Source organism: Excalfactoria chinensis, chromosome 4, assembly GCF_039878825.1.
Source record: "Excalfactoria chinensis isolate bCotChi1 chromosome 4, bCotChi1.hap2, whole genome shotgun sequence".
Lineage (NCBI taxonomy): Eukaryota > Metazoa > Chordata > Aves > Galliformes > Phasianidae > Excalfactoria > Excalfactoria chinensis.
The window spans coordinates 21,379,572-21,396,635 of record NC_092828.1 but is presented as its reverse complement, the minus strand read 5'-3'; the positions used below and the strand labels follow the sequence as shown (position 1 = coordinate 21,396,635).

Sequence of the window (17,064 nt, the reverse complement as noted above, 5' to 3'; positions counted from 1 at the left end):
GTCCAGCAAATTGTAACTGCACACCTAAGCAGTGTTGAATACTAAAGTTGCAGTGGTTTACCAGAACAAGTTCTGTACTGTTAGTGAAAATTTCAGCTATCATCTAATGAGGACTGTGAAGAGTTCGTCATAATAGAGGGATGAGATAATGTGAGAAGAAGCACTGAGAAGAAGGAATGCTGTTAAAAGATTAGAGCCAGATCTTCAAAGGAAGATCTCAGGCTTCCTGAGAAAGCTACCCACTCACAAACAGAAAATGTTACCACTATGTGTGTTTGTAAAGATAATCCAGCTATTACTGAAGGATGACTGAAAAGTTGTCATCTTTTTTCCTTGAAACACACACTTGGTTTGACCCTAGTATTTATCAGTGGTGTCCATGTGATCTGTTTGATTACCAAACAAAAGTCTGACTCTCAAGTCTAAGTGTTTCTACATTTCCAGCACATTCAGATATCTTCATCTGATCTTCCCCTCTACCACTGTTCCAGCATAGGCTCTGAGTGCAGAAGCACACAGCCTCTTTTTCCCAGCCAGCTGAGCTGATCAGTTAAAAAGGCCATGTGCAGGACTTACCTCTGTTATAAAAAGGAAACAAGTCTGAGATCACCTACCTGAATGGAGAAGTAGAGGTGTACCAACTCTGGAAACTTCTATCCCTTCAGAAATATCTCAAAGCTGGATACCTTGCAGATGGTTAGGAAACTTCTGAGACATCTACCCAATACCACAACTGCCTGATTCTGCTTTTCTGCCAGAAGATACTGCAGAATGGAGTGTGTGAGCTCTCTGTCTTTGCATCAGTGGGGCATTACCCGGGTTATTTAAAGCAGTGAAAAAATTGTTTTGAGCTGACCAGGTGGAATGGATCTATTACTTACCCCATCTTCACTGTGAACAACTATCCTGCTGAAAGACTCAAGAACTGGAAGATGAACTGCACTGTTATGAGACAACAACAGAATTACAAATGTGACTACTGGGAATGTCCAGCAAAGCATATTTCTTCCCTAAACAGTGCAGTGAAACTCCATGTAAGACCAAGTACAAACTCAGTATCTCTGATACACATTCTTATTGGAGCATTTATGCCTTACCTGGAAGACAACAGCTCAGAGTGTTTTGGATTGTCCAATTTTGGCACAAGGGAAAATTATCTTAAGAGTAATTTCTCTTTTAGTGCTATTAAACAGATTGATACTGAAGCAGAAAATAGGATAAAGTGTATTAAGCCAATTTAGTCCTGGGAAATGTATATTGGTACATTAGCTGGTATTTCACACCGTTAGCCAAAGGGCAGCATATAGACTGACCTGGCTCCTGGCTGCTACTTCTGCAGTAAAAACTGCACCTTTTTTTTTTTCCTGAAGCAGCCCCATGTCCTTCGAAATGAGCAGCTAGAGCAGGGACCTTGCCAGGACAGTAGGTGCTCCTGGCCAGGGAGAGAATGGTGATGGTTAGAAGGGGCTGCTTGAATCCAGAACAAGGCCCCAGCCCTGGGACAGCCATGCCAAGGGGAGAAGTACTGGGAAGAGCAGACCGCACCAAGCCCCATCATCGTGCACACAGTTCAAGAGCATTGGCTGTGGTGCTTCAACCTGCAGGGAGGACAGAGTTGCTGCAGGTCTCCAGCTAGCTCATGGGGCTGCCTATTGTGGTGGGATCTGGCAGAGCCAGGAGGAAGGCTGGCTGTTCTTTGAGATAAGGATCTGGAGACTTTCCCAGTAATGCCTGATGTGTCTGGTCTCTCTTCTAGTGGCCATCCCTGCAATTGGTGCCCAGTACTCCATGTTTCCGGCTGCACCACCAGCTAAGATGATGGAAGATGGCAAAATCCACACAGTGGAGCACATCATCAACCCTATTGCCGTCCAGCAGGACCCAGCCAGTGCAGCAGCTGCTGCAGCAGCCGCAGCTGCAGCAGTAATACCAGCTGTGTCAACACCTCCCCCCTTCCAGGTGAGTTCAGTGCAGACACCCCAGTTCCCTGTGTTTCCCTATGTCCTGCTCTGTATACCCACTGCAGGGGAAAAGCTGACTGCAGCACTCTCTAACTGATGCTCTTGCTTGGTTCCTGCTTCTGTGGGACTGGGCTGTCGCTTCAGCATGACCCCACTGAGCTCCTCACATCCCACTGCAGCTCTTGGTTTGATTTCTACTCCCATTATTTTGTCCCTTCTTCCTGACATGCAGAGAAATTCATCTTACACCTGAGCCATACACCTGCCTTTACATGGAAACCTTCCTTGGTAACCCAACCCAAACCACTCTGTGTGTCAAAGGACAAGAGCAGGTACCCCGAAAGTGCTGTTCATTTGACCTATCTCAGACATCTGTACTTTGGGCAGTTGCTTTTCCTCTATGGAAACCCAAATTTGGTAGGAAAAAGAGAGTGCCCAAGAGGACATCTGACTGTAAACACACTAAACAAGGATAAGAAAATAGACAGTGCATGTCCTGTTGAGTGAGAGAGATGAGTGAGACACACAGGATAGTCTGGATCAGGTGCCCATGAAGGGTATTCAGTCCAACTGGTGCCATGACACTGGGGAGCCTGTTACAGTGCCTGTCCACCATCTGGTAAAGAATGTTTTGCTAATCTCCAACCTGACCCTGGCACTGGGCCTGCTTGTGCTCAAGGACTGTTGGACTACGCACGGTTTGGCTGAGGTTGCCCTGTATGGAGTCAGGCGTTGGACTGGATATCCCTCGTGGAGTCCCCTCCAACTCAAGACATACCGCAATTCTCTGATTCCAGGGTCGCCCCATAACCCCAGTGTACACCATGGCCCCCAACGTGCAGAGGATCCCCGCTGCTGGCATTTACGGGACAAGTTACGTGCCATTCGCAGCACCCGCTGCAGCAACAGCAACAATAGCCACGCTACAGAAGAACGCCGCCGCTGCTGCCGCCGCTGCTGCCGCCTATGGAGGCTACGCCGGCTACATACCTCCAACCTTCCCAGCTGCCACCATCCAGGTGCCCATCCACGATGTCTACCAGACGTACTGAGACTGTCGGCGGAGAAACAAACACTGAAGGAACACTTTACTATTTATGAAGAACGCGCCTGCTGCGGGAGAGCGACGTCAGGACTCTACAGTAAACTGACGCAGAACCTGAAAGTGAAGAATGTCACAGAAAAACATGTTCAAAATGTTTTCTACGCTTGAAGTTTTCACTAACTTTTTTTTTTTTTTAGGCTATTTTTAACATTTAACACGCCTGAATTCATACATTTCTGAACGACCTTGATGCAGCCACCCGTCGCTTACGTGCCTTTATACGCATCACAGTGGGGTTGCACAGGGCCTATTTGTTTGTTTTTTTTAGCAGTTATATTTTCAATATATTTGTGGTATGAAGGTTATTTTTAGTAACTTCTGCACTCCAGAGATGTCTATTTTGTAGTGCCTTTAATAATATATCAGCTATATATTAAGAAGCACACCCGAGCAGCTAGGGAAAGTTTAAACGATATATTTTGAAGAATATATTCAATATTTAAAGAATACATACCTTAAGTTTTTTTTTTAAAGAAAAGAAAATAAAAAACAACAAGTATCTTATTTAAGAAATGTTATACTGGAAAGTGCAATCTGAAAAACGTGCAAGACCTCTGCGTTTTTGTGCTGGCATTAATACGGTCTGTTTGTTACTGTTTGAAATCAAAAGTAATTCCTATTGCCTTTGTAGGAGGAACAGAAAGAAGAAAGCCTCCTCACGCGAAGCCCTTTGCAGCGTGATTAGCAGGCTTATGATGCTCAAAGGAAAGGCTCTCAGTTTTCCTCAACAACTGGAATTTCTATTTATTGAAGCTACCTGTAGTTCATCCCTGGAGCACGCGCAGAAACGCGCACCTCATATGTTGCATAAGGCGCCTCGACTTCGATCTTCATCCAGTATAAAACCTAGGCTCTTTTTCAACGCTCTTTATTTTATTCTTTGAAGTATATGCTGTAGTGACTGAGAATGTATGCTGTTGTAGGCAAGAGCACGCCCGCTCCTGGCAGCAGGATGCGTGGTGCTGCTTACCCATAGCTTCATCACGTCCCAAGAGCAATTCCCGAGGTACTGGGGGTGGTGGTGATACTGGAATTGATACAGCGGGGCTGATGTCCCTCCCAGACTCCCTTCCACACCGACTCCAGCTCCCACACCTGGAGCTCTGTGTGCACATCAGGAATGGGAGGGATTGGGCCCAGCCGTTTTAAGACATAGAGCTTGTAAATACCTTTTAATATACTTTTTAAAAGTCATTTTATGTTGCAGATTTACATGGTATGTGGTTTGCCACAAAACAAACGCAGTTTATTTCGATGTTATTAAAAAAGAAAAAAGAAAAAAAAAAAGTTTGTTATATTAAGGAGTAAATATATTATTGCAGTGTTTTGTGGCCTGTTTAAAGGCTTTTATTTAGTAGTGCAGTGAATGTAAAATATGGTAAAAACGTTAAAGAAATATCTCACCCATTTTATGAAGTGTATCAGCTCTGCAATCACAGCTCCAGTGAAGGGAGGTGTGGAGCAGGGAGTGAGTAAACAATTTTGCTTTGCTTTTACTGGTATAAATACCAGCTGAAGGGGTTTAATATAAAGTATATTTTGACAACAGAACCACTTTCGGATCATCTCCAGCTTAGTAAAGTGACCTTTTAATGCATATTTTTCTTGCCTCAAAATGGAGCGGTTGTTTTTTAGGTGCTCTTACTCAGCAAAGCTGAGCTCTATTTAAACCTGTCCAACTGCTATCAAAAGCACTGTGAGGAAGTTAACCATTAAGTCGGACTCTGACCCTCCCGTGCCCCTTCCCTGGAGGCTGCCCAACCACTTCTGAAAACACAATCCTTAGCCCCCAAACCCTCATCCCGAATGCCCTGCCTGTTTTTAGGGTGAGGGGAGGTGAAGCAGGCAAAGCCTTGATGGAAGACCCAGGCAGGAGTACCCAAAAAGTGCTGGGGGCTCCAGCTAAGGCTTTGTACAGTTCAGTGCTAACTGCCACCACGGGTCACAGCCAACCTCAATGTCATCCAGGCACTGCAGGCTCTGCTATCCTCTTTCCAGCCCCTCTATCACAACCATGGCCAACCCAGAAGAGAGTCAAAGTGTAATGGTTGGTCTCCCACCCATCCCCTCCCCACTGTCCCCCCTACCCCCATCAGGGACAGAAAAGAGCCCAAAGATATGAGCCCCCAGGCTATCACACCAGGGCAGGACACAGGGATGCTGCCTCCAACCCCCATCTTTTCCACTTGCTTCTAAACCATTTCATGTACACTACTACTGAGGTAAGTCTGATAACTTGAAATGTGAACATCTTTAGGTTAAGAACAAACTATTCAAAGAAATATATATATATATATTAAAAAACAAAAAACAAAACAAAAAAAAACCTTAGTGTGCCTTATTCTTGAAAGAGCTGATATTTTAGGTGTTTTATTGTATCTCTGTTTTCTGTATTGTCGGAAGCCTCTGAATTTATTTAGTTCTTGCTCCATTTACGGTACATTTCTAGGACATAGTGAATAAAGCATTCTACAAAAACAGAGGCTGTTAATTTATTGTAATATCCTACAGGTATCCAGATGGGCTTCCCTGTGGGCAGTGTGCCCCCCCTCTTGGCTGGGTGGGTGCTTGGGGCAGGAGGGAAGCGAGGAGTCATGGCCAGCATGCCCATAGGCTCCTTGGGAGCAGAGATGGGCTGGAGGACAGTGCTTACCCCAGCACATGCACTGGGTACTTCCTCGATCATCCATCAGTTGTGGGTCAGCCTAAATCTCTTTTAAAACCCAATTTAGAGTCCATGCCTGGATGCAGATGGAAGAGCTGAAGCTGCTATTTCTCCTTACTTACTGCACAAGACCCCTACAACCCTAGGCAGAAACTTTGGGAGCTAGCACTGGAGAGCCCTGTTAAGAGAAAACATCCCAGCATTATTACCCTCTCAGCATGATGCAGCCCGCAAACACAGCCCTTTCATGAACAGATTGCGAGGCTGCAACTCCTGGAATCAGCCCTACAGAACACCTATTTGTTTCTTTGCTGTAAGCCCATCTGGAGATTATTGGGTGCATATACCAAGCCTTGGGAGCAGTGTGAGGGAGCAGAGCTAAACCCTAAGGCAAAGCAGAAAAAAAGGAAGTGACTAAAGCAGGAATTACCACTAGCAAACAATCCCAAAAAGAAGACCAGAACAAATACTGCACAAGCTACTGCACCCTTCACTAGGACTAAGGAGTATCTGCAACTTCCTATCTTTAAGCATCACTTCTCATAATGCAATTAGGACAAGATATCTCATGCTAATGCCTTGGTTTGCCTGGAAGATGCTAATAATGAGAGGTTTCCTTACTGATGGTTTTTGTGTTGGTTTTTGGGTTTTGTTTTGGTTTTTTGTTTGTGGGTTTTTGTTTTGGTACGACTTGGGGATGGATAGAAAGACACCTAATTTTGCTTGCTATGTCTAAACAGTGTAAGTTTGCTTTAGAAGGCTGCACATCCCATTGAAAAACACCGGTAACAGGACTCCATAGCTTGCTTAGTAAAGGGGTGATCATCATAATGCTAAAAGCAGCTTTGAAGATACAGCCACATCAGAATTTCACCTGTCAGGCAAACGGTCAGGTCAAACAGGAGGATTAATGCCTTTCCTTCAGCTCCTTGCTGGCCTCTCCACTCACTGCCCCTGTGGGCATTCAGCTAAGCCATGCACTTCACCAACATCAGCTTTTTACAAGTGGGATGAAGGACTGTATCTCACTAACATGTGGGTCTGGTTCTTTCATGGAAATTTCCTTTTTCCCTTTATTTATCCTAAATTAAAATGAATCTTACACAGCATGCTCTGACTTTTTCTAACCAGACATTTCTCAAGGGAATTTGTTATTTTCCTAGATTTATGGTTTCTTGTTTCAGTTTTGTAAGATCACAATTAATGATTAACCCATCAAAAGCTCAAACATGCAAGTCATTCTGGAGGTATTAACATAAACAACACCAGAGAAATTCAATCATGCTTTTAAGATGACCTTGCCTCGGGAATGCTAGGAGCTCTAGCAAGGCCTTGGGTACTGTGACAACTCAAAATGTTGGTAAGTCAATCTCATTCCCTTTCTGATCATATTTCTTGGTGGTCTTGAAGAGTAGATATGCACTGCTCTAGCTAGCATCAAAAGTCCATGTTAATATCTCTGTGACACAGAAACTGTATAAACAGATTAACAAGAAATTCAAGTGGATTTACATCTCTCTGATATTGCAACATCTCATATATAAGCACTGGAGCTCAAAGCATATGCAAAATGCATTTTTTGTTCCTCTAGAAGGCATACACAAGACCCCATGGCTTGCTTTGTGACTGCTGTTACACGTGGCACCTCCAGATCCTCAGCAGCTCCCAGCAGAGCTTGCTGCTTTCTTGATGCCTATCAGCCTCAAAAGTGGCCCATCATGCTGATCTGTAAAACAAATAAATCCCAGACCTACCTCATAGCAGGGGAACCTACCTCTGCTGTGCATCTGAAAGTCAGCAGAGACAGGTTTTATGCTCCAGTGTGTCAGTGAAATGCTGAATCACACTTGACTGAGTTTCAGTGCTATGCCCTGCTTAGAAATGCTTAGAAACAGCACAAGGGGAGTTTCAGGGGGAAGCTGTAAGCGAGGAAATGGAAAAAAAAAGCAGGTTTGTGGCACACAGTCCTTCTCTCAGCACAAAGACAGGCTGAACCATCATAACACCACTCTGAAGAGCAAAGAGAGTATGACATTTTTTTAGGAATTTGGTACAGCCCAGGCCATAGAAGTACTTCCATATAAAATACTGCCTGTCGAGTTGATGAATTGGATCATTTTTTTTTCCCCTCCAGACAGCAGGCCAGGAGATTACTGGTTTTCTGATATAAGAAGACAGAAGCTCGACCCTGCAGCAAAATTACAGATCTGCTTGTAGGAGGTGGGAGGTGAAGGGCTAACTCTTCATTAGAAGACTGGGCAGAAAACAGTTCAAATGTGCTCAATCTGTCCCATGTGCACCAAACAGCCTTGAGTTCCCAACATGATGACATGATGACAGCTGTCCCAGTCTGAAGAGGCTGCATTGGGAGCCCCATGCTGCAGGAAGCTTCTGCTCCTCACAGTCCCCTTCTACCACAAGGGAAGACCCTGCTAAAAAGTCCTGCTGTCAATCTCATGGGTGATTATGGAGGCAAGATCACAAACTTGGCACTGGGTTGTAGGTTTGTGCCCACTCAGCTGCTCCCGTGCCCTTGCCACGTGACCAGATTTCATGGTGGTCACCAGTCAGAAGTGGTGGCCTGCTTGTCCATGGCTGTACTTTTACTTTGAGCCATGGCATGCTTTTGTTCCTTTTTTCTAAGCTCTTTCCAACAAACACATTCAATTTTTGTCAGAGGTGAAAGAGTCTGGCTGCACTTTGAGCCTTGTACGTGTTTGTAATGTCACTGCAGATCCATGTCAGCTCGGCCGTTGCCTGCAGTCTGCTTGCTTATGGGAAGTGGGATGGCACAGTTAACAAAAAGATCTCAGTGGAGCATGAAAAAGTCTGCAAACAGCCTACACAAGCCATGGGAGTGACCTCAAGCCATCTAGCTGAGAGAGAGACATGCTTAAATCAGCCAGAAGCAAAACAGACAACACTTATTAGCAGTTCCCTTGTTCCAAAGCTTTGAAACAATATCTGCAACAAGCAATTATCACTCCTGTAACAAATCTGCAGGATATGGATCAGGGTATCTTGCAATCACTCACAAGGCAGGTGATAACAAGGGATTACTTATTAAACTTGGGCACTTGTGCATCCTTAGTTCCTCCAGTCTTTGACTTTTTTGTTGCTGTCCCTTAATGGAGGGTTTTCCAGCCACATGGATTAAGTGAAGGATTCCCTTAAGGCTTGACTTCATGCCAGCCACTCTGACTGACCAGCTTTTGTGCAGGATGCAGAGGGACACATCACAGCCAGCAGCTGCCAGCTGGCCTCCAGTCTCCACTGCAGAAGCACCCACAGCCCCTAAGGCAAGTATCACCCAGACTGACTTTGAAACTCAGTGATGGGGTAACATCCTGGGGCCTCAGTCTGTGGGAAAGCTGCTCAGATGAGGGCAGGTGAAACTGTGGCAGAGTAGAAATCATTCCACACCCTCAATTTGGGCACACATCCCTCCCCACTGAAGCTGCCCCAACACGGAGGGCATGCAGTGCAGGGCTGCCCACACACGTACCCAACTGTGTTCAGGGCTTTTCACAGCACTGGCCTGTCAGACTCAGGAGTTTGGCTGGATAAGTAGGTGACATCCACAAACAGCAGCAAAACACCTTCATCCATCTTGTCTGCTTCTCTCTCTTGAGCACTGAGAAGGGCAGCGATACGAGTGCACTGCTGACAGATCCTTCTTTCCTCCCAGCAGCCCAAAGGGAGATGCACAGGAAGGCCAGTCTCATTTCTGCCAACAGATCTCACACCAGTGTTCAAGTCAACCCTCCCCAGAGACCTCCTGCTCCATCTCAAGCACAGTTTGTTCTTCATGATCCCACAGAATAGAAATAGATGGGAAAAATCACTCTGTTTCTATGTCCAACAGCTTACTTCTCTTTTGCCAGAGAATATACTGAACATGACATACAGCAAAGAAAATCTGGTTCCCTCTAGGAGATGGGAATAGCCAAATACACATATGCAAAGCAACTGAAATTCAAATGAGGAGCTATATTCACCAGTGAACTAAGGGGGATGTTTTTCCAACAGCTTTGTTACTGAGCAGTGCTGTACCCACGAGGTGACCGACACCACCAACAGGGGTACCATCATTACAGATATCATTACTGTAGGCACCAAAGGTGCAATATGAAGAGCATCACAGTTCAGGAAATGGTTCCTTCTTACCCGTAGGCACCATCAGAGGTTCATTCAGAGCCTGTCACATTCTTTCCCTAGAACCAGACAGCGTCCATTCCCCATCCAGAAAGGTGCTGGCAATAAAACTGCACATTAAGTAGTTACAACACACTGCAATTAGCAATGTGCTTTTCCCACTAGTTTCACTTTTCTCATATGAGGGTTTCAGCGGAGCATAGATGCCAGACTGGGCCCCAAACCGGGGCTGTCCCATGAGTGCTTCAGCTCAGACTTCACCTGTAATAACGAAGATTTCAGCTGTGCACAGCAGCAGCAGATCTTCAGCACTCACAAGCATCGCTACCAGTCAGAAGCAATGAGCAAACACTTGTCAGCTGCTGGGCCTGGCTTCAGTGAGTTCCAGCCACAGAGTCCAGAGCAGCGAAGCCCCAGGACCTGTTTTCAGTGCAACAGACATGAGTCTGCTGCCTCTCCCCTGGGGTCAGACAGCACTTTCTACTCATTCCAGTATCTCTTTGGAAGCACCAATGAAAAAGCCTCTTTGTAAGAAAAGCTAAATAGCTTACAGTCTAATGCAAGAGCCCCACATGGGACAAAAGAATCATTCAAATGAACCTGCTGCAATTTGTAATTGGCAAGAAGAATCGAGTACTTTTCAGCACCACATGGACTCAGAGCCCCAGACTCCCTTTAACCCAGCACACTTCACCAGCCCAATCCCCAAAGGCCGGCCCTGGCCTGCCAACGTCACCCCAACCCCAGGGCAGAGCTGACGGTTCTTTCCTTAATTGGTGAGATCAGAATCCCACCTGTCTGGCTCCCAAGGCAGCTTGGTACGCTCTCTGATGGCTTTGTTACAAAGCAGGGCATCTGATTTTGTTTTGCTTTTGTATGGCTGAGCAGGAGTTTTTCTCAGGTTGTTTCTTTTCGGGTTGGGACTCGGACAGCACTGAAGTCTTAAAGGATTAGATTTAAAAATAATAAATGATGCATTACGTTAAAAGGAAAAAAAAAATCCACTCCCTGAGAAAGCAAACTTCCTTGTCTTTCAGTGGTGTCTTTGTGAGCCACACACAGGGCAGAGAGAATAGGGAAATGTACGGCACTTGGCACTTGGCACCCCTCAAACCCGTTTTTCCACATTTTACAACCAGCTCTGGCCATGTGACCTATGTGGAAAGATAAACGGAGACATTTAATCTTTTTCTTTTTTCTTTTCTTTTTTTTTTTAACCACAAGGAAGCAAAATTTATGTGGTTGTGATCATTAATTTACAGTAAATGATTTGCCCACAAGGGAGAAAGAGCAACAGTTTAAAGTGGAAAGGCTGAAGAAGGAGGAGCTGCCCGCAGCCAGATGCTGTAGCCTGAAAACCCTCCCAGGCAGCTTCACTTTCACCCTGGCTGTGTCACGTAGGGGATCAGTCCTGTAACCTTCCTGCAGGTGAGGGTTGCCACTGTTTGCTTTTGCAACCAGATTATTAACAACCACTTTCCAAAAGTCTAGTTTTCCCATCTGCCTTGCTGCAGCAATTACCCACAGCTGGAAAACTGGGGAGTAACGCCGTATCGCTCCACCAAGCAGCAGCCTTCACAATTTTTGCTTTGTCTCCAGAACACCACCAACTTTCAAAAGCAAAGCTCAGCACTGGGGCAGGAGAGCCAGCTCAGTGCAGGCTGGGTGAGGAGCAGCCATGTTCCTGTTAGCATGCAGAACTGCTCAGCAAATGATCCACAGGTGCAAAGGGCAGGTGCAAGAGTGCCTGTCACCAGAGATTGTCCCAAGGCTTGCACACTCTGTGATTTCTGACAACGGTGGCTCTTTGCTTTTGTTTTTCCTGTTTGGCTGCTCTCCCACACACTAACATGTACCAATATTTCCTTTATGGCAACATTAGTTTGACTGTTTAAACAGCCTTTTGCTACAAGCTTGTCAATTCAGGATGCAAGGAAGCCTTTGTCTAACCAGGATAACAACCAAGTTTGAAAAGTTCCTTTTCATGGCTGACATGGGACATGCCAGTCAAGCAGCCACAGTGGCAAAGCAGGGTTCTTCATCCCATGTGCTATAGGAGCACTATGCCCACATTTGCAGACCAGAGCAAGAGCAGGTGAGCCATGCACCCCAAGCACCCATAGATGCACACCCCACCACCAGGAGAAAAACCATTGCCATCAGCACTGCTGCTGGCTCAGCCAGTGCTGGGACACACCTCAGGGGAGAAGCAAGGGCTTGCATTTGATCAGGCTCGTCTTCCTGATGTGGTCTGCCACAGGCAAACCATTGCCCTTGCACAGGGAGGAGGCAGGAGTAGAACCACAGAATCATAGAATCATTAAGGCTGGAAAAGACCGCTATGATCTCCAAGCCCATCCATCAGCCCATCCCCACCATACCCACTGACCGTGTCCCTCAGCACTACATCTGCACAGGTCTTGAACACCTCCAAGGACAGTGACTCCACCACCTCCCTGGGCAGCCTATTCCAATGTCTCACTACTCTTTCTGAGAAAAAAATGTTTCCTAATATCCAACCTGAAGCTCCTCAGTATGACTTGAGAGCATTCCATCTCATCCTATCACTTAGTTACCAAAGAGGCTGGCCCCTGGCTTACTACGATCTCCTTTCTAGTGGTTGTAGAGAACAATGTCTCCCCCGAGTCTCCTCAAATGGATGTTTATGAGAATCTCTAAGCCCTGAAAGGTATAAATCTCACAGTGAGTAGAAGGGGGGCTGCCAGTTGTCTGACAAAACAGAACCAGTGTGAACTTCCAGAACATTCTTCCTTGGAGTTGTATGGGCAGGGTGACTGCCTGGGCTTGGGACTAGGCTTGGAGTTCTCAGATCTTGTCCCCCAAAAGTTTTCCACTTCTGTCACGTTGGAAGAGAAAGCAGAAGGAAAGAGAGTAAGTGAATGTGGGAACTCACCTCCCAAAACAAAAGATGAAAGCTACTCTTTTAATGAAATAAGAAGTGGAAAAACCTGCAAGAGGTCAACAAAGGAAACAAAGGGCAGCTTTATGTAACCAGCTAGTTCATTCCAGTAACTGTAAGGCTGGCTAAGGCACTGCTGCCTGGAATTTTTAACAGAAATTCTGGACAATTAGTGCTTTGCTCATACTAAGAGGATAATGACAAAGAACTCAAAAGATAAATATAAGATTTAATAGTAGATGAGGCTTGGAAGGATGGGCAGGTTGGAAGAAGAGAGAATAGACAAGAAACAGGGCACTTACCTCTCAAGATTCAAGGAACCAGTATGAAAAATGCAGGGGATTCTCTACATTTTAATTTTATGCTTGGATCACATAAAACAAAAAGCTTTTCATGACTCTTACAGGATTTATTGATCAGAAATGAAAGCCAGGTTCAAATGAGCTAATATCAATAATAGAAGGGTAAATAGATGACAGTGTTCTACTAAGAAAGCCACTTTTGGATAACTAGTGACTGACAAAGCCAAACATTTTTTTTTTCAGAAATGTGAGGTTTCAAATGATGAAAGCTTACTTATGTTTAAATAGACCTGAAAGGATGGAGCGGTGTCATCAGAAAACAATATAGGGACTAGCAAACAGTACAAACAGTAAAGTCGGGCTTATATAAGATTTTTACCAAAACCCCATTTGCATGCATCCACTGGAGCTATAGCGCCCACCCCCTTGCCCTTCACTCCTGCTCCTGCAGGATAGGTCCAACGAGTCTGAGCTGCCAACACCTCCTGCTGGTAGGACAACTTGCCCTGGCAACTTGCTGGGTGACAACCTGCTATCTGTACTCTGCCAAAGTGACTGTTTGCAGTGAACTTTTGATGTGGGTTGGACACTCCCAGTGTAATGAGCCTCACATGATGGCTGTTTTGGTCTGACACAGTAGGCTTTTTCTTTGAGAGGCAACTCCACCTGCTTGAACCTCTCGTCTTCCCTCGCTTGCTAAGGAAGCAATTGATTTTAAGCAACTTGATTTTAGCTAACCTGCTTGTTCCTACAAGGAACTCAAGGAGCAAAGATGGTTCAAAGTAGCCCAAGAGTAAAAGTACCAAAGGTACAGAATCACAGTACTCATTTGGTTCCACACCATTTACAGCCTGACACAGAAATTGTTACCCCAGGAAAAGCTTTCTGTTGCTTTAGCAGCTGCACACCCAGAACGTACAGGCAACTGTGCTGACTGGGATGCAGGATGCACCTTGCCTAGTCTCCAGCAATGGCTGGAGCTCAATTGGACATCCCACCATTTTCACTTGCAAGTTAATTTTTATGTTCCTATTACTTTCTACTATATGATTCATTCCCTTTAAACCATACATGACTTTCTTGTGCCTGAAACACTGGATGAGAATAATTTCATTTTCCTCGATGCACAGAAGTGAGTTAACTGAAAAGGTGGGACAACATTCATCTCTGGGGACAGCAGGGCAGACAGCGCTTCACTTCAGCATGCTGATCCCAGCCTGCAGGAGCTGGTGCTTAAACAAAATCAGTTTTTAAGGTCAGAGCTTAAACTCAGCTCACAGCAACATGTCCTTAAAAATCTTCATTGCTTTCAAAAATGTCGGTATTGGTTGCTACTGATTTTAAGGAGAGAATTGTGGATGAAAGAGCTACTTTCCAGTAGGCAATTAAAGATTAGCATATGAAGAAATAGCAGCCATACTCTGCCCACAGGAGCAATTAAAAATTTCAACATACCTAATATTGCAGCAAGCTATGTGTACTGGCAGTGAGACTGCATCTTCAGGGGCAAAGGTTACCCCAGGTGTCCAAGTTAATCAGATCATGCCTGGGCACTGTACTGGCTAGGAATATAGCCCACAAGCTGGCAGAAATGGAGCAGATTTAATGGCCATATAATGCATGGCAGTGCTCATGTATCCAGTATGCCTCATGCTCTGTCTACAACGTTGGTTGTTCAAGGAATGTTTGGACGTTGTGTTGAAAGACATGGTTTAGTGAGATCTGTTGGTGCTGGGTGGATGGTTGGACTGGATGATATTGTAGGTCTTTTCCAACCCTGGTGATACTGTGATCTGATCATTGTGTTCATACTGTGCTAAAAGTAATCCAGCAAATGGACTAACAGATACATACTCCAGAGAGATCACTGAGGCCAGCATTCCCCAGCACAACAGGACACAGGTTTGCAGCACATGTTCCTCCTCCACACACTCTGCATAACCCCCTGCAGGCCTGAACCTGCAGGCATGCACCTGGGGATGCTTGGCACTGGGCTGCAAGTACAGCAGCCTGGTTGAGGCACATGCAGTGCACTATGACTGCAATAACACATCCACACAGTCTTGAGCAATTCACTTGTACCACATAGCTCTAACACAGGGATACAGATTAGCAAGATGCTAATTCATTAGTGCACGTATGTAAACACCTACCCATTGCTTTAAAAATCTGCACATGCATTTTTTGAGGCACTCATTGCCTCTTGTACTGGCAGAGGGAAGCACTGAAAGGAGCCTTGCTGGTCTCCTCTGCACCCTCCATTCAGGTATTTAAGGCCATTGATGAGACACCTTCCCCCAAGCTTCCTCTTCTCCAGGCTGAATAGTCCCCATGCTGAACAGACCCAGCTGTCTGCTTCTCCTCACAGCAGAAGGAGCTCCAGGCCCTTCATCATCTCAGTTGTCCTTCACTGAACTCTTTCCAGTATGACTGTGTCTGGGGACCCAGAATTGGTCTCAGCACTCTAGGTGTGGCCTCAGAAGCAGTAAGCAGTGGGGAAGGATCACCTCTCTTGACCTTCTGGTGATACTTTTCCTGATACAACCAAGAATACCATCTGTCTTAGTAGCAGGGTCACACTGCTGAGTCACTGCTTGATGCCACCAGGCCCATTTCTGCAGAGCTGCTCCCAGCTGGGTGCCCCCAATATGTCTCAGTGCTGGGGCTGCTCCTCCTCAGGTGCAGGACTCTGCACTTCTCCCTGCCAAACTCCATGAGGTTCCTGTCGGCCACTTCCCCAGCCTGTATCCCTCTGGGTGGTTGCATGACTCTGATACAATGGCCACTCCCTCCAGTTTTGTGTCATCTGCAAACTTACCGAGGTGCACTCTGACCCATCATCAGACTGTTAATGAAGATGTTAAACAGAACTTGACCAAATACTGACCTCTGGGGTACTCCACTTGCTACTGGTCTCCAACTAGACCTTGCACTGACCACAATCCTCCTGGCCTGGCTATTTAGCCTGCTTTTGATTCACCTCCCTGTCTGCTCATCTAGACCATATTTCAACTGCTTCTCTGTGAGGATCTTGTAATGGACAGCGTCAAAGGCCTTACTGTAGCCCAGGAAGACAGTCTCCACTGCTCCTCCATCATTTGTCAGGCTGGCCATTTTGTTAAGGAAGCTTATCTGTTGGCTGTTCTGCAGGATTTGGGGTTAACTCAGCATTACCTGCTTGGCTGGACTCTGCCACCATGGCACCCATGAACAGCAGTGGGGACAGCCCTGGGCAGAACAGTGCATGAGAGCAAAGGCTGAGTGGGAGTGCCAGGTGGAAGGAGCAGGGTGACCTGAGGTTTCTGCGAGGATACTCTGCTGCCAGCTGCTCCTGCTTGCCTCAGAGTTGGTTTGGGGCACTGCATTCCTTGTTTGTTAACAAGAAGGGCTTTAGAAAGTAAACCTGACCCTCACAAAGGCCCACTTTCAAAAAAGCTGGAGCAAAGGCTCAACACTGACTGGTGCCACATTGAAACACCGCTGTCTCATCTTGTTTTCAAGCTTTCATCAGTCTGGACACGTTCCACACTCCCCATAAAGCAGAAGGATCCCACCACCTTCCAGACAGTTCAGGGGCAGGTTCACATCTGATGTAAAGTTGTTTCTACCATTCGATTATGCCCCACTGAAATTACAGGTTTCCAACCTGAGCTTGAGATGTCATGCAAAAATTAGATGGAAGTGAACTACAAAGGCAAAATAGCCTCTCCTTTTAATGAAACCTCAAAAGAATAATGCATTCAATCAGCAGACTTCTGCACTGCCTTTCATAGCCTGAGAGGTACCACACGTTTAAGCCATAGAGGCCAAGTTATCTTTGTGACCTTTACCACCAGGAAAATTTACGAATGGCAATTAGTAGATCGAAAGGCCAAAATAATTAACCTAGATAGAAAGCATGTAATAAACCTCCAGTATTCATCTCAAGGAAGCTGAAATGGAAGAACCAAGACAGA

At 45.7% G+C, this 17,064-nt stretch overlaps 1 protein-coding gene across 2 annotated transcripts in view; it reads left to right on the top strand.

The window, feature by feature from the left end:
• The window catches only part of RBM47 (RNA binding motif protein 47), a 71,979-nt gene extending 68,953 nt beyond the window's left edge, over nucleotides 1-3,026 (top strand). For both annotated transcript variants that reach the window (XM_072335481.1, XM_072335482.1), the window contains exons 4-5: nucleotides 1,757-1,959; nucleotides 2,759-3,026. In XM_072335481.1, the coding sequence (XP_072191582.1) occupies nucleotides 1,757-1,959; nucleotides 2,759-3,013 (458 nt within the window). In that variant the 3' untranslated portion in view covers nucleotides 3,014-3,026. The remainder of the gene's footprint in view (nucleotides 1-1,756; nucleotides 1,960-2,758) is intronic.
• The last annotated feature ends 14,038 nt before the right edge of the window (nucleotides 3,027-17,064 follow it).